Source organism: Ceratotherium simum, chromosome 33, assembly GCF_057802395.1.
Source record: "Ceratotherium simum simum isolate JZ-2026a chromosome 33, ASM5780239v1, whole genome shotgun sequence".
NCBI lineage: Eukaryota > Metazoa > Chordata > Mammalia > Perissodactyla > Rhinocerotidae > Ceratotherium > Ceratotherium simum.
This window is the reverse complement of record NC_141932.1, coordinates 24381533-24400108: the sequence shown is the minus strand read 5'-3', so window position 1 is coordinate 24400108 and position 18576 is coordinate 24381533. Positions and strand designations below refer to the sequence as shown.

Here is an 18576-nt window from a genome sequence, read left to right as displayed (position 1 = left end):
AGTACAGTATATATTGATAAAAGTTTCAATACATTCTTAAGTATATATATATATATATATATATATGTTTTTTTTTTTTGGTGAGGAAGATTGGCCCTAAGCTAATATCTCTTGCCAATCTTCCTCTTTTTGCTGAGGAAGATTGGCCCTGAGCTAACATCCTTGCCCATCGTCCTCCATTTTGTATGTGGGACACCGCCACAGCATGGCTTGATGAGTGGTGCATCGGTCTGCGCCTGGAATCGGACCTGTGAACCCTGGGCTGCTGAAGCAGAGCTTGAGAACTTAACCACTACACCACCGGCCAGCCCCCTTAAATATATTTTTAATATAAATTCCTACTTATCAATGAAACTGCTTTTTTAATTTCTCTAATTATAAAGATACATATACTTGTTAACAAAGTTTTAAGAAATATCTGTCCAGACAGAGATTAAAAACCATTAACTTGTATCTTTTTAAAAGTTATTTACTTGTTGGATTGAGTAAAGCAATATTGGCTACATTTTTTTGGTACAAGATATTATGATCAGCACTGGGGAAAGAGATGAAAGGTAGGGTTTAGTTCTAAAGTATATCATAGTTTTATTGGTGAGACCAGAAAAGTGTAAAATGTAAGATATAAAATAGTGAAGCTAGTTAGAAATATAAAGCAAAGATTCTCAAAATTCTAGCATAGTCATAGGTTTTCATTTGTTTCTACATTCATTTGGAAAGAGAGGGCAGTGACATTACACTCCTCAAAAACTAAAAAGAAATACAAAGATGGAACAGCACTTTCAAAAAACTCAAGAGGTAGTGTGGACAAAGGATTTTATATCCAGCCAAGTTTTCCTTCCTGTATAAGGCTATGGAAAAATAGTTTTAAATATCTATGCATACCCATAGTTCTTGAGGACTCTATTAAAGGGCAAACTTCATCCAATCAAGAGTTTACTGGGAAGACTTTAGTAAAACGACTGAAGTTCAGCATTTCATGTATTTAATTATACCGATCCCATGTATGCTTTACCCAGTTTCCCTCAAAAATAACATCTTGCAAAACTATAATGCAATATCACAACGAGGATATTGACATTGATACAATCCACTGATCTTATTTAGATTTTCCCAGTTTTAGTTGTACTCATTTGTGTGTGTATCTCTGTGACTCTGTGTGTTTAGTTCTATACAGTTTTATCACATATGTAGGTTTGCATATCCACCAACTTAGTCAAGATACAGAACAGTTCTGTCACAACAATCTCTTGCCTTGCCGTTTTATAATCACACCCACATCCCTCCATTCCTTTCATTCCCCCCATCCTTAATCCCTGGCACCCACTAATCTTTTCTACATTCCTATAATTTTGACATTTCAGCTATGTTATATAAATGGAGTCATACATTATGTAACCTGTTGAGATCGGCTTTTTTTTCACTCAGCATAATTCCCTGGAGATTCCTCCAAGTTGTGTGTATCAATAGTTCATTCTATTTTTTAAATTTTAATTGCTGAGTATTATTCCATGGTATGGATGTACCACGGTTTGTTTAACCATTCACCTGCTGAAGGACATCTGAATTGTTTTGTTTTTGCTTATTCTAAACAAAGCTGATATGACTATTCGTGTCATTTCAATTTCATGTAGACATTTTTTATTTCCCTTGAGACTTCCTCTTTGACTCATAGATTGTTTAGAAGTATGTTGAATAATTTTCAAGTGTTGCTGTTTTTCCTGTTGGTTTTCTGTTTTTATTGATTCTAGTTTGATTCCATTATGGTCAGAGAACATACTCTGTATGATTTCAATTCTTTTAAATTTGTTGATGTTTGTTTTATGACCCAACACATAGTCTATCTTGGTGAATTTTTTATGAGTGCTTAAAAGAATGTGTATTCTGCTATTAGTGGGTAGTCTATAAATAATATATTTAATTATAGATCTAAGACTAAAATAAAGGTAAAACCCACAATATCACTAGGAGCATATTTGTGTTTATGTCCTAGTATATCTGTGTAGGTCTTCTATAGGGGACAAATTTATTATATATCTATATGCTGAATATAACTATATACTAAGTCTTTGGGCATGTGCACCTTTAAAATTAATAGGTACTGCCTATTTCTGCAAAGTCGTAATGATTTTCACTCTTAGCAGCAAATCAAATTTCCATTTCTCCAAATCCTCACCAACTCTTGATAATTGCGAACTTTATTTTTGCCAATAGACATTTGTGAGAAGGTATCTCTGTGCAGTTCTGGTTCACATTTTCCTGATTATCAATGAGGATGAACAACTTTTCTTATGTTTATGGATAATTTATGCTTTCTCTTCTGTGAAATGCATATGAATTTCTTCACTTTTCAATTCACTTACTTGAGTTTTTCTGACTGAAAGGAGTTTATATTTTGAGGATATTCATCCATTCTTGTGCCAGTTATCAATATATTGCCTCACAGCTCCAAATTCAACTTTTAGTACCTGCTGTGCTGTAATGGACTGGCTTCTAAGCATTTTCTCCTTTATAGTAAGCATGATGTTAAGCTTTTCAATAGGCTTCTCTTACTGGTCCTGGTGTACATGGTTTTGCTTTTTCTTGCTTCTCCTGTATAGTTGTTTACCAGTGTGGGTACATGAGAACATTTGGTGGTGCTCCGCCCCAGCCATATACATAGAGAGCATAGAGTCCCTTGGCAACTCTGCAGCCCAGCCAAGGCCAACTGACTATCTTCCTGATGCCGACAATGTGAACTGTAGTCCTTGGGCCACAGCAGCGTCTGACTGTCCTTAGGTACTCACCCACTAGCTATGGCTCACCTGTGCCGTGGTGGTTTCCCATGGCCCTCTCAATGCGGACACTGTGTGCTCCAAGCTTTAACCTGCACCTCAACTCTACCAGTTGCAACTCAATTGTGTCCCAAAGGTTTGTTTCCTGCTTGCTCAGTGTTATAGATCAGCTTTGGCCCTGGCAACCCACCAAAATTCTCCACTATCCAGTGGGGCTGAAACCACAGCTTCTATGAAGCCTGAACCCCAGACTTAGATGTGGGGCCCACCTTCAAAATGTATCCTTCCTTGGATACTCTGTCTCAGACTTTGGGTACTCTTCGGAGTTCTTTTACATCTTATAGTTACTCTTGTACCATAGTTTAATATTTCTTTATACTCCATCTTGGTCCACAACTGGAAGTAAAATATATCCTTTAATAGCCACATTAAATATTTACATTAACTATAATTAATGATGTATTAGGATTTATTTCTATACTCTTATGGAAATTACTTTTTAAGCAAATGAGAGGGAAATTGGATATAATGTCACTTAGTCACAGGGCCACGATTGGCAAGGGAGAATGGGAAATTTGGTAGCTAGCTGGGTAACCAGATGCCCAAGAAAGAAAAAAAAGAGAATTTTGGCAGTGTGCCAAAATTATGGTACATCAATAAAAGAATACTATATAGCTATAAGAATAATATGCCACCATAAAAATGAGGAAACTCTTCATGTATGAGAGGATCTCTGGGACAGAATATATTTTCTAAAAATGTGCACCAAAATGTATCTCATCCTATATGCTCTACTTACAATGTGACATTCTCCCATTGAGATGTAACTGCCTAAACCAATAGAGAATGGCAGAAATGAGATTATGTGACTTCCAAGGCTAGGTATGGAAGCATGTTTATGGCATTTTCCAAAAATGGCCACAATATATCCCATCCTACTCTTCTTACAATGTGACACTTCTTCCATTGACCTATAACTGCCTCAACCAATGGAGTACAACACAAGTGATGTTATGTGATTTCTGAGGCTAGACCATAAAAATTACATGTGCTTCCACCTTGTTCTTTGGGACACACTTTTGGAACCCAAGTCACCATGCTAAGCAGCCTCATAGAGATATCACACGTAGGTATTCCGGCTGACCACCCTGAGGTCCAGCTGACAGCCAGAATCAACTGCCAGATGTGAGCAAGTGAGTCTTCAGGTGATGCCAGCCTTCAGCCATCAAGTGACCGCTAGCTTTCAAGCCACCCCATCTGAGGCTGTGTGGATCAGAGATGAGCTGTTGTTGCCAAGCCCTGAACAAATTTTTGTAGATGTGTCAGCTAAATCAATGATTATTGTATTTTAAGCCAAGTTTGGGGTGGTTGGTTGTTATACCCCAATAGAAACTGGAACAATTGCCCAAATTGTAAGTGAAAAAGCAAGGCACATTTTAAAAACAGAATATACAATTTACGTATTTTTAAAAAGCAGATGGAAAAAGAGAACTACATTCTAGGTATGTATAGATATATTTTCATAACATATATAGTTTCATATATATATTTGGAAAAATTACATAAATGGGTTATTTCCTGATGGATCTGTACCATAGCCTGGGAATTGTTTGGGAGAGTTGAATCGTAGGCTGTTGCAGGCTACGATTGGGTTTTATTAGCAGTACATTTCCCTCAAACACTCAATAGGCTTTCAAACTGTTTGCTACTGTTTAATTACAATGCCAAAGATCTGGTGTAAATATAGTTTTAAGCCTGATTATTCCTTTTGCTTACTGGCCCCTTTGCTCTTTCATTTCCCTAGCCCTCTAATGTTCCCAGGCAATCATACTGTACATTAAATATCTCACTTTAGTGACTATTTCATATTTCTTTTCTTTTAAACCCCAAACTTTTCATCTTCCTTACTTTCAGCTAACCTTGCTGACCATTTCATGAAAGCACTGAAGGAATCAGAAGAATGCTTCCCAAGACTTCTTCCATCTCATCTACCCACTTCCCAGCATCTGCACCCCATATTCTGCCGTTCTATTGCCAGGAATAAACTTTCCATGATGTTATGTAAAGCTAATCCCTCCATCCACTAAATCTTATCCCCTCTCACCAACATAAGGTCATTGCTCCAGTGACTCTCACTTCTTTGTCCTGAATCATTTTCCTTGCTCTACTGGAATATTCTAATCAGCATACAGAATTGCTATTACTTCTCTTATTCTGAAAACAAACAAACAAAAACACTCCTATTCCTATTTCCACACTAATTATTAACCTATTTCTTTGCCTTTTGCAACAAAATGCCTCCAAGCAGTTGCTCTATACTCACTGTCTCCAATTTCTTTTATCAGGTTTTACTTCAGTCACTCAAAACAAATCAACACACAAATACCCCTCCTCTTCTTAAGATAATAGATAATAATTCAACAATATCGATATTGTTAAATCCAATAGCCAGTTCTCAAGCCTTGTATTATGTAACCTGCCAATGGTATCTGATACCATTGATCTTCCTTCCTTTGACTCACTTTCACTTGGCTTCTGTAATGCCACACTATCTTGGTTTTCTTTCCATCTCACTGGTCCTCCTTAGCATACTTGGCTGGTCTGTCCTTTTATCCTTGAACTCAATGCTGGAATGCACTGTGGATCAGTCTTGGCTGTTCTTCATTTCTCTGTCTACAGTCAGTCAGGTCCTTAATGATTATCCTGCCTCATGATTTTAATTAAGTATAGACAATAACTACCAAATTAATATAATCTCTAGAATAGTACAAGCTAGAACATCCAAGTGCCTACTCAATATTGTCATTTTGTGTCTAAAAGACATTTCAAACTCCACATGTTCAAAACTGAACTCCTAATCTTCCCCCACAAACCTGACAGAACTGTAGGTTTGCCTATCTCAGCTGATGGGAGCACCATCTTTCCAGTTAGAACCACAACCTTTGAATCAAAGTCATCCGGGACTTTTTTCTTTCTCTCACACCTGACCTCTAACCCCTAAACAGATCTTGCTTGTTCCATCACATTTACATATATCTAGAATCCAACCACTTCTCAACATTGTTACCACCCTGGGCTGAGCCACTATCATCTTTCATCTGATCTAATGCCATAGCCTCTTATCCCCTTAGTTTTTTTTTTTACAATACAATAGCAGCATGTCAGATCAAGTTCTCTGCTCAGAACTCTCCAGTGGCTCCCCATTTCCCTCAGAATAAAATCCAAAACGCTTACAATGACTTACAAGGCCTTACAAGATACAGTCCTGCTCTCTCTGAGCTCCTCTATCAATCACTCCCTTGCACAGACCTGCCTGATGGTCCTCAAATACACCAGCATAGTCCCATTGTAGGGCCTCTGCTCTAGCTTTTTCTTTTGTCTGGAATGCTCTTCCCTTAGAGAACCACTGACTTACTCCTTCACATCTTCAAATCTTGACTCAAATCTTTCCTTCTCCCTGGTCTATTCTATTTCATTGGTCATTCTATTTCATACAGCAACCTAAAATGTCATACCCCTCTCGACTCCTTTTGAACGACCTTTTCCCCCATACTACTTATGTTCTAACATACTATACAATTTATTTATTATTATTCTATCTCCTCTTGCTAGAATTGCTCATTGATATATCCCAAACACCTAAGATAGTGGCTGGAATATAGTAAGTATTTAATAAATATGACTAATTTTAGAACAATAGGTTTGGGTGGGGAAAGCATTTTAAACTCATCTTTACTAGCAGACTCACTGCCTTTGTATGGATGGGGCAATGGTCTCATTTTTTGTTCAGACTGCTACTTTATTTTTTTTGGTGAGGAAGATTGGCCTTGAGTTAACATCTGTTGCCAATCTTCCTCTTTTTGCTTGAGGAAGATTGTTCCTGAGCTGACATCTTTGCCAATCTTCCTCTATTTTGTACACGGGACGCCACCACAGCACGGCTTGATGAGCAGTGTGTAGGTCCACGCCTAGGATCCAAACCCCCGAACCCCAGGCTGCAGAAGTGGAGCACATGAACTTAACCACTATGCCACTGGGCCGGCCCCTCAGACTGCTACTTTAAATCACTATAGGTGGCTTCAGTTAAGGGTATAGAATCAGTTTAGCATTTTGAATCCCACAAGTTTCAAAATTATGAATTTACTGACTACCTGGATTGAGCGCCTGCATGTAGAGATAATATCTCAACAAAGCAATATCACTTTCAATCTCTGCTAGCGGCCTCTGTAGCTAACTCTACACTAAATTCATCTCTTTCACAGGACATTAGTGAGAGCAGCAAGAAACATCCAACACACACATTCTGAGTCACTCCTAACATTTCCCCTAACATTACAGCTTTAATTGACACAAGATCTGCCTTGTAAGATAGAGTGGAAGGGAGTATGACCAAATGTCCCATCTATAAAAATAAGCATCTTCAGTTTTCTAGCCTGAAGTGGATATATGCTCATTCTTGATGGCTCTAAGTCAATCCACATCTGGGATTTCTTCAACCCACAGCACTCCACTTCCAGGTACAAAATTTTACATCCTTAATAATTTTTAGGGTCAATAACAGCATCAACAAATAAGAAATTTATGTTAATTTTATATAAAGAAATACAGGAGGCAGGTAGACCAGAGTTGGTATGGCTGTTCCATAAAATTAGCACAGGTGTAGACCCGTTCTGTATTTTTTCTCTATCATCCTTAATACCCAGATCCCGTTCTCAAAGTCCCCATAAAATTGTCAGGGCTGCAGATTAAATGTTCACATTGTAGGCAGGGAAACGAAGTGCAGAGAGGAAAAAAGGATTTCTTAAATGTCCTACTCATACAAATACCACTTCTATCTTGTTGACCTGCAAGGGAGGCTGAGAGTTTTTCAGCCAAGCATTCTATTATTAAAGAAGGGAAAATGGATATTGGGTAGGGAAACAGCAGTCTCTGACACAGACTCTCATCATTTTTCATTGCAAAATAGTCTGTAATGTAAGTTTTTAATTTTAATTCAAAAGCTGTACATTCAAGTTTAAAAAAATTTCCTAGTAGAAAGATTTATTTTGGCTATCCATTTTTTTTCATTGTTAAATAATATTCTTGAATTGTGGTCAGAGATGGTAGAAAATACTGGTTTTTGGACTTTCTTATAGTTCACATTCCTTCAACAATCCACTGATTAAATCTGAAGGGTTTTTTACAGTATGAATTGCCTCCTACAGCACATGGGATGAGATATGACTAGAGCTTTCTTGCATTCATTACAGCATACAGTACCCCTCACTCAAATAATTGGGGTTAAGAGTTATGAAAGATTTCTCAATATTTATTTTATTCATGTGTCCTCCTCTCATGCAAATTCTCTAAAATAACACTACTAATAATGATAGCTAATATATGTGATATGCTATGTTCAAGGCACTGTTCTAAGAGCTTTACATGTAATAACTCACATAATACTTCCAAGAATCTTATAAGGAAGGTATTATTCATAGGTCTATCTTACAAATCATTAAACCAAAGCAGAGGTTAATTATCATGATACATGTCACAAAGGAAAGCAATTGGTAGAGTCAAGATAATGTTGAAAAAGACATATGCCATGGCTAAAGGCCTTCCTATATTTACTACATTAACAGAATTATTCTCTATATAATTTGCTAAAGTTTAACAGGTTCCAGTAACGATAGGTTTTTCTACATGGATTACATTAGCATTATCTTTCCCCCATATAAATTTACTGATGCTGAACTTTATGAGGCAAATGTGCTCCCATATTCACATTTTAAAAATTATTTGATAATAATGGATTAATGACCAGAGAAAGCTCTCCAAATTAATCACAAATAATCAGGTAATTCATATATAAACTTGTGAGCCATGACTGAAGTCTATCCCACATTGCTTATATTCAAAAGATTTCTCACTGATATGAATTCTCTGATGTTGTGTTAGTTGTGAACCACGAGTAAAGGCCTTCCCACATTCCTTACATTGATATGGTTTCTCACCGGTATGAATTCTTTGATGTCGAGAAAGATGTGAGCTCTGAGTAAAGGCTTTTCTACATTCTTTGCATTCATAGGGTTTCTCACCAGTATGGATTCTCTGATGTAGAGTAAGTTGAGAGCCATGACTAAAGGCCTTCCCACATTCCTTGCATTCATAGGGTTTTTCTCCAGTGTGAATTCGCTGATGTTGAGTAAGTTGTGAACCACGAATAAAGGCCTTCCCACATTCCTTACACTGATATGGTTTCTCACCTGTATGAATTCTCTGATGCTGTATAAGTAGTAAGCCACGAGCAAAGGCCTTCCCACATTCGTTACATACATAGGGTTTCTCACCAGTATGAAGTCTCTGATGTTGAGAAAGATGTGAACTCTGAGTAAAGGCCATTCTACATTCTTTACATTCATAGGGTTTCTCACCAGTATGGATTCTCTGATGTTGAGTAAGCTGTGAGCCACGAATAAAAGACTTCCCACATTCTTTACACTCATAGGGTTTCTCACCAGTGTGAATTCTCTCATGTTGAGTAAGTTCTGAGCCACGACTGAAGGTCTTCCCACATTCTTTACATTCATAGGGTTTTTCACCAGTATGAATCCTCTGATGTCGAGTAAGGAGTGAGCCACGATTAAAGGCCTTTCCACATTCCTTACATTGATAGGGTTTCTCACCAGTATGAATTCTCTGATGTTGAGTAAGTTGTGAACCATGACTAAAGGTCTTTCCACATTCCTTACATTCATAGGGCTTCTCATTGGTATGAATTCTCTGGTGTTGAGTAAGTTGTGAGCCACGGATAAAGGCCTTCCCACATTCTTCACATTTATAGGGTTTTTCACCAGTATGAATCCGCTGATGTTGCATAAGTAATGAGCCACGAATAAAGGCCTTTCCACATTCTTTACATTCATATGGCTTTTCCCCATTATGAATTTTCTGATGTTGAGAAAGCTGTGAGCCACAAATAAAAGCTTTCCCACATTCCTTACATTCATAAGGTTTTTCACCAGTATGAATTCTCTTATGCAGAATAAGTTGTGAGAGCTGAGTAAAGACTTTCCTACATTCTTTACATTCATAGAGTTTCTCACCAGTATGAAGTCTCTGATGCAGAGTAAGTTGTGAGTTCTGAGTAAAGGCCTTCCCACATTCTTTACATTCATAAGGTTTCTCACCAGTATGGACTTTCTGATGTCGGGTGAGTTGTGAGCTACGAATAAAGGCTTTCCCACATTCTTCACATTTATATGGTTTTTCACCTGTATGAATTCTATGATGTAAAATAAGTTGTGAGCTCTGAGTAAAGGCCTTCCCACATTCCTTGCATGCATAGGGTTTCTCACCAGTATGAAGTCTCTGGTGAAGACTGAGCTGTGAGTCTCGACTAAAAGCTTTCCCACATTGCTTACATTCATAGGGTTTTTCACCAGTATGAATACTCTGATGTTGGGTTAGGTGTGAGGCTCGTCTAAAGGCCTTCCCACATTCCTTACATTTATAGGGTTTCTCAGGAGAGAGACATCTGGGATGTTGAGATAAGTAAGTATGCTGGTTGAAAATGGACATTTTTTCATATATGATCATCCCTTGCCTGAAATATTCCTTTTGATTTTCTTGTTGCTTTTCCAATGTGCCTTTGACTTCCAAATAATCTCTGGAACTGGACTCAAGATCACAGTTTTCAAGCCTGGCACTCATTTTCCATTGGGATAATTCTCTTTCATAAGTGTCCTTTTTTAGACGTAAGTTCGTGTTTGCACTCCTTGAAGGCAAATCTGAAAAATATAAAATGTCTGTTGTCATTTTAGAAGAGGGAGAACTTCCATAGTAGAAAAGACTATATATGAAAAAATATATATGGAAATAATACCCATAAGAAATAACTGGCTTATATCAGTTTTACAAAATTTTTCAAATATTGTTTACTATGACCTATAGTAATACCTACTTACCTTTCACATTACAACCTGATACATAAATAGTTTCATAAAACAATAACTACCCTGTTTTCTAGTCTATTCTACCCTATTCTAGTCTTCTCTTTTTCCCCCCATACACACACACACACACACACACAGTCAAAACCCACTAAACTGATTTCATGCTGCAGTAGAGTTTGAAAAAATATTAGCTTAGAATGATCTCATATATTAACATGTAAAAAGGGCACATGAGAGATCAGAGAATAATGAAAACTCACAGAGAAGATAAGGGAAGAGATTAAGAAAACTTTTTAAGTCAGTGGTTCTCAAACTGGTGGGGATAAAATCACTCGGGGACCTTGTTAAAATTAAAGATGCCCAGATACCACACCAGACTAACTAAATCTGAATCTAGTGAATCAGAAAAAGAGCATGGAGATCTCTAGTTTTAATACTTTCCACCAACTGATTCTTATTCAGATTCAGATCATGATTTGCTATCTCTGCTTAAAACTTCTAAATAACTTTCAAATTAAACTTAGAATAAAATCCAATGCCTTCCATGACTTTGACAAAGCCCTCCATGGACTGGTCCCTGCTTATGTATCTGATTTCCCCATAAGCCTTCTCAGCTTTGCTCCCTATTTGCCAAACATGCTAGACTCCTTTTAGCTCTGAAAAAGTCACAAAGCCAATTTCAACTTACAACTAGCTAGATCCTGTTCCATGTCTTTGGACTGCTTTGTATGAGATACTCTACACAGTCTGATTCTTTCTCATCCTTCAGGTCTCAATTTAAATACCATTTCCTGAATCTTACCAATCCATTTCTGGTAACAGAAGACTAGGTAATATAAACCAACCTTCCTGACAAGAGCAATTATACAAATTGCACACAATATAAAAAGGCTCCTGATGAAGGCATTGGAGAATTAACATTGGAATAAAGAGTTGCTCGGCTTGGGCTGGCCCCGTGGCTTAGCGGTCAAGTGTGCTCGCTCTGCTGCTGGCGGCCCAGGTTCGGATCCCGGGCGCGCACTGAGGAACCGCTTCTCCAGCCATGCTAAGGCCGTGTCCCACATACAGCAACTAGAAGGATGTGCAGCTATGACATACAACTATCTACTGGGGCTTTGGGGGGGAAATAAATAAATAAGTAAAAAATTAAAAAAAAAAAAAAAAAAGTTGCTGGGCTAAAAGTTAAAAAATATGAAAACTCAGAGAAATAAGCCCAACATTTGGGGCCACTTTTCCACTTAGGGAGTTCTTACAATTCTAGAAAAGGCAATTGAGATATGGAGAAACTACACAGTGTTTTGGACCATTTCATAGGGCTTGGGTGACAATAACTGGAAAACAGGGCCCACCATAAATTCTCCATATTTTGGGCTGGGAACCCTGAGGGCTACAATGAGGAACAAGGGAGAAACAGTAAACCAGTCTGGGCAGGGTCTGAAGCCTGAATCATCTTTCAGTCATCTCAAACCCAGAAATCTAGACTAAGGTAATTCAAGATTGCTTGCCATAGCAACCCTAAATCTTCATTGAAGGTGTATAACATCATCCAAGGCTTCAATTACTTTTATAATTTTTATTTACAATATCTAGCACTCAATAAAAAATAACCATGTGAATGAGGGTACAAGATAACAACTGAAAAACAGGAGAAAAAAGATAAAAGAAACAGATCTATAAGGGCTCAAGTCATGTATCACCACCGCAGTAATGATACACAACAGTTCTATCACTCCTACACCTTTGTAGTGAACCTCTCCTCACCCTACGGGTAGATGCCTGGAAACCACTGATCTGTGGCTTCCCCAACACCTCCCTACAGATGGAAACAAAAGTATATTCATACTAAATCTAAGATAAAAATGGAAAAAGTGATCATATGTACCTCTCCAGTTGCCTTGCCTCTTGCATACTGCTTCCTAGGTACTAGCCAGGGTTATTTTCTTTAGTTCTCCCTATCCTTTTCAACCAAAATACCAAGTTGCTTTTGTTTACTTAAGTCTTTACTTCAGAGTCTGTTTTGTTTCTTTATGCCCTGTCTCCTGTCTTCTCTTATTTACTCTTCTATCCAAGGCCAATTCTTATTGTTCATCCCAGAAGAATATTTATCATTTCTCAGCTACTTCTACACGTCAAAGATGTAATGAATGATTTCTGTAATCTTGTGGAATGTTGGGGATGTTGAAGAGAAAAAAAAGCAATTATTGAATATAAAGGAAGGAATCTGGAGTGATAAAGTTCCAGGAATTCTATTTAAAAAAGAGTATGTTGGATAGAAATATAGATCAAGAAAAAGAACACAAAAAAATGTCATACACTGCTAATGGGAATCCAAAACAGCACAACCACGATGAGAGAGAGTTTGGTTGTTTCTCATAACATTAAACAGACACTTATATGATCCAGCAGTCATATCTGTAGGTATTTACACTTTGTCCAGACAAAAATCTGTACACCAAAGTATATTATAGCAGCTTTACTCAAAATTGCCCCAAAATGGGAAACCTAGATGTCCCTCAAAAGGTGAATGAATCAACAAACTTTAGTATTTCCAAACAACAGAACACTACTCAGCAATAAATATCGATTCATGCAACAATATAAATAAATCTTAAATATGTTTTACTAAGTGAAAAAAGCCAGACCCCAAAGGCTACATATTTTGATTCCATTTATATCATATTCTGGAAAAGGAAAAACTGTAGACATGGAAAATAGGCCACTGGTTTTCATAGGCTGAAGAAGGACAAGGGGCTGACAACAAAGGGACAGCATGAGGGAATCTGACGGTGTCATGGAACTGTTGTATATTATGACTGTGACAGTAGATACACTTGATATGTAAATGGTGCATCATATTTCCTGAAGGACACCAATAAATGTTGGATAAAACATAACAAACAACCTTCTAAAAGTTGCCAAGCTTAAAAGAAAATAAAGAAGATCCACAGGGCCCACAATGAAGTGAGAACCAGAAACGAGAGAGGTAAACATGCTTTGAAGCCACAGCTACCCTAGGGACATTTGCTGTCTTCAGCTGCCTACATGTGAATCTTAATGATCTAAAAAAATCAAGAGACAAGGACTTGGGCCAACAATAGGTCAGGGATTAGAAATAAACCTCTTGGGCCGGCCCGGTGGCTTAGCGGTTAAGTGCACGCGCTCCGCTGCTGGCGGCCCGGGTTCGGATCCCGGGCGTGCACCGACGCACCGCTTCTCCGGCCATGCTGAGGCCGTGTCCCACATACAGCAACTAGAAGGATGTGCAGCTATGACATACAACTATCTGCTGGGGCTTTGGGGGAAAAAATAAATAAATAAAAATCTTTAAAAAAAGAAATAAACCTCTTTACAAATTTGGAACCATCCAAAGCCTACAGCGCAGAGGGAGGAAAAAAAAATTCCTCTGGCTTCAAAGGCAAATGACAAGGAAATCTTAGTCTTAGCCATTTTAAGAAATGTGACTTTTACTGAGATGGGGAGCCATTGGAGAGTTGTGAGCAGCATGACAAGATCTGACTTTCGTTTCAAAATGAATCATTCTGGTTGTTGTGTTGAATTTTTTTTTTTAAAAACAGATAGTCAGTGGAAAAGTACAGAAGCTGGGTAGACAGAAGTTAGGAGCAATAACACACATGGCTCGGACCAGATGATTGTAGAGGAAGGGGTGGAGAAAGTGAGATGTGACAAGAAATTTTCACATATTGACATATATGGGGTAGCAGCTATTCTGGTTTAAACCTGATTCAGCCTGAACTAAAACAGGCCTGACTTATGGCCTATCAAACATACATTGTACATTTGCTTTAACCATTAAAGTAAAGAATGCATTAAACATTATCTCAAAGTAAAAGAATGCACTCTTTGAAGGATGCATACTTCCTTTCCTACAATACCAGTATCAGTACTCCTGAAGGTAAGTTTCCTTTCCTGGACATCAGGGTCATTTTGACCTGCTAATCTGCAACTGAATACCTCTTTGAAACTGATGAATATGTATCCTGGGCATGTCTGATGTATGTTCTTTGTTCTAAAATGGTATAAAATTGTACTGAAAACCATGCTTCTCTAGAACGCTTTCTTCTTTTGTGGAGACTGCCTTCCCAGATGATAGTCCTCAGCCTGGCTCAAGTAAAATTCACCTTCTCTCTCTTATCTATAGAATGGTTATTGGTTATTTGAGTCTACAGATGTCACTGGATTCTGGATATATTTTGAAGGTTTAATGAAGAAGATTTGATGATGGATTGGATATGTAATATGAGAGAAATCAAAGAAACTCTTAAGTGTTTTGCCTGAGCATCTGGAACAATGGATGTGCCATTTACTGAGAACTTCTCATTGTAGTAGGAGCAGGTTTGGGAGAGAATATCACAGAGTTTGGTTTTGAACTATTAGATATTGTAAAGAAGACGTTGAGTAGGCAGATATATGTACAAATACAGGGTTCTGGGGAGATATTTGGATAGATATATAAGTTTGGGAGTCATCAATAGAGGACGTTTAAAGCTATGGAATTTGAAGAGAGCATCCCGGGAGAGTCTTTGGATACAGAAGGGATGGGAAGAGAAGGGAAGAAAAGATAAGGGAAGTTTGAGGATTGAGCCCTGGGGCACTTTAACAATTAGAAGTCAGGTAGATGAGAAGGAACCAGCAAAGGAGACTAAGACGGAGCAGCCAATGAGGAAGGAGAAAAATTTGAAGAATGTGGATCCCAGAAACCAAGTCAAAAAAGTATTTTAAGGAGGAATGATCAACTATGTCAAATGCTGAGAGATAAGGCAAATGGTGACTTCTAATTTAACAAAGGCTTTAATAATATGGAGGTAACTGGTGATCTTCACAAGACAGTTTTGGTGGAGTAATGGGGACCAGTTTTGATTGAAGCAGATTTAAGAGAGCATGAGAAAAGAGCTGGAGCTAGGGAGCATGGAAAATTCTTTTGAAAAGTTTTGTTGTAAAAAGTAGCAGAGAAATGGGGCCGTATCAAAAGGAAAATGTGCATCAAGAGATTTGTTTCTGTTTTGTTTTTCCTTTCAAGATGGGGGAAACTACATGTTTGTGTGCTGATGAAAATGATTATAACAATGTCCCTAAACAGATGAGAAGGAATGGCATTTAGTACACAAGTGGAGGTACTGGCCTTAGATAAAGGCACAGAAAGTTCATCTATCATAATAGGAAAAGAGGCAGAATGAGTATAGATGCAGGTAGATTGATAAGGTAGCAGAAGCTTGTAGAAATTCTTCTCTGATTACTTCAGTTTCCTTAATGAAATTAGCTCAGGGCAAGTGGAATTCTAACAGTCATGACCATTATGCAACTAACAACTTAGCTCTGAAGTAAATAAACAAAAATTGATAGACATACAAAGAGAAACCAATAAATCCACAGTCATAGCAGAGGACTGTGATACTGTGACATAATAAGAAATATATATTTGGTCTTTGTCCCTGATTTCTGGCACAGAGCTCCTAAAGCTCTTGGAATTTCCTGAGTGATAAAGGTAAAAGGAATGTCTCTTGTTACTCATAACAAGTCCCTTTCAACCACACCTGAGTTTATGTTAATGAGGTGACTTTTGGAAAGCCCCTAAGAATGGGGGACTGGTTGCCAGGGGAACCAACCATGTCATTAAAGAGTTGGAACTTTCAGTCCGCCCCCCCCCCCACCTCTGGGGAGTGGCAGAGAGGCTAGAAGTTGAATTAATTACTAATGGCCAATGACTTCATCAATCATGCCTATGTAATGAAGCCTCCATGAAAATCCCTAGCTGAAGGGGTTCAGAGAGCTTCTGGGTCAGTGAAGACATTGAAGTGCTGGGTGGGTGGTGTGCCCAGAGAGGACATGGAAGCTCTGCACCCCTTCTCCATATTTTCCCTATGCGTCTCTTCCACTGGTTGTTCCTTAGTTGTACCCTTTATAAGAAACTGGAAAATATAAGTGAAGTGTTTTCTTGAGTTCTATGAGCCATTCTAGCAAATTATTGAACCCAAGGAGGGGGTTGTGGGAACCCCCCATTTATAGCTGATCAGTCAGAAGTACAAGTGACAATCTGAGAATTGCGATTGGCATCTGAAGCGGGGAGGGGCAGTCTTATGGGAACGAGCCCTTAACCTGTAGCATCTGCACTAACTCTGTGCAGAACTGAGTTAAACTGTAGAACACCCAGTTGGTATCCACCCAGAATTAGAGAAGTGCTTGGTGTGGGAAAATCCACACATCTGGTTTCAGAAGTGTTGTGTGAGTAGAAGAAAATAGTTTTTTTCCCTTTCAGTATAGTATTATAAACAGACAAGAAATAAGGACAGAAGACCAGAACATAATTGGTAAGATAGATAGACAGATAAAACGGATGTTACCACATTACAGTAAAATTAGAAATGATAAAAACATAGAAAAAACAATATATAATCCTAGAATTAAGTAACCAGGATACTTCTATATAATGTTTGTCATAAAAGGAAGAAAAAATAAAACTTAGAATTTAGAACTAAATACCAAGAGCAACTCGGTGTGAAATCCCATGAGATGCAGCATTTAAGAAAACTTACAGTCTTAAATGCATTTATTAGAAAACAAGATATAATTAAAAACAAGAATTAAGATTTCAACTCAAGAAGGAGAGGTAGAAATAAAAACAAAACAATTAGCTTGCTAGAAATCAGAACACAAGTAAACTGGAATTTAGAAAGAATAGAAATGTCTAGCAAAACTAAAAGTAAATTCTTTGCAAATACCAATAAACGATACAGAAACTTGACGTGTAGAAAAAAAATCAGATTGGGCACAAATCTAAAACACTGGAAAGGAAAAGGAAGAAAAGAATATAAATCCCCAAATCCAAAGGAGTTAAAGTGTTTATGAGAAAAATTTATATATAACTCAACAGTAAATTAGAAAAATTAAATGGATAAAACTAATAAAAAGTGACTCATGAATATAGAGAATCTGAGTATACATCAATATCCACATAAGAATTTTAAATTTGAGTTCAATGTCTATGTTCTAAAAGGCAATAGATACTGATGACTGATAGTATTTCTGGCAAAGATCCTCCAAACCATTAAAGAATACATAATTCCAATTATTTGTGACTGTTGTCGAACATATAAAAATATGGAAATCTATCCAAGTCATTTTACAAAGTCAAATTAACTTAAATAACAAAACTGGACAAAGAGAGCTCAGGAAAACCAAGCCAATCTCATGAACAAACATAGGTAACATTTTAAAATAAAATATTAGCAACATAGAATCTACCTATGTATTTAAGGACTAATACATCATGATCAAATAAGGTTTATTCCATGCATGCAGGAATAGTTCAACATCAGAAAATCTATTTTGGGCCAGCCCTGGTGGACTAGTGGTTAAGTTTGGTGCACTCTGCTTTGGCGGCCTGGGTTTGGTTCCCATGTGCAGACCTACACCACTTGTCTTTCAGTGGCCATGTGGTAGTAGTGGCTCACATACAAAAAGAGGAAGATTGGCAGCAGACGTTAGCTGTTAGCTCAGGGCGAATCTTCCTCAGCAAAAAAAAAAAAAAAAAAAGAAAAAAAAATAAGAAGAAAAAGAAGAAAGAAGAACTATTTTGAGACCCTCTATTAAAAACTCTCTAAGACCTGAATGGTTCTTCCTTAACCTAATTAAGGGTATTTACCAGAAAACTCTAGAAACATATTTTAATAGTTACAGATGGTCATAATGGTTTGACTTCGATTTTTCAACTTTATGATGGTGCGAAAGCAATACACATTTAGTAGAAACCACACTTTGGATTTTGATATTTTCTTGGGCTAGTGATATGCTGTACCGATACTCTTTTATGATGCTGGGTGGCAGCAGCTGAGCCACAGCTCCCAGTCAGCCAT

The 18576-nt window shown here is 37.6% G+C and overlaps 1 protein-coding gene across 5 annotated transcripts in view; it reads right to left on the bottom strand.

Annotated features, from left to right (window-relative positions):
- Positions 1-309: 309 nt before the first annotated feature.
- Positions 310-18576, bottom strand: part of ZNF420 (zinc finger protein 420) — a 35620-nt gene continuing 17353 nt past the window's right edge. For all 5 annotated transcript variants that reach the window (XM_087422090.1, XM_087422091.1, XM_014794752.2 and 2 more), the window contains one exon: positions 310-10540. In XM_087422090.1, coding sequence (XP_087278216.1) covers positions 8613-10540 — 1928 coding nt within the window. In that variant the 3' untranslated portion in view covers positions 310-8612. The remainder of the gene's footprint in view (positions 10541-18576) is intronic.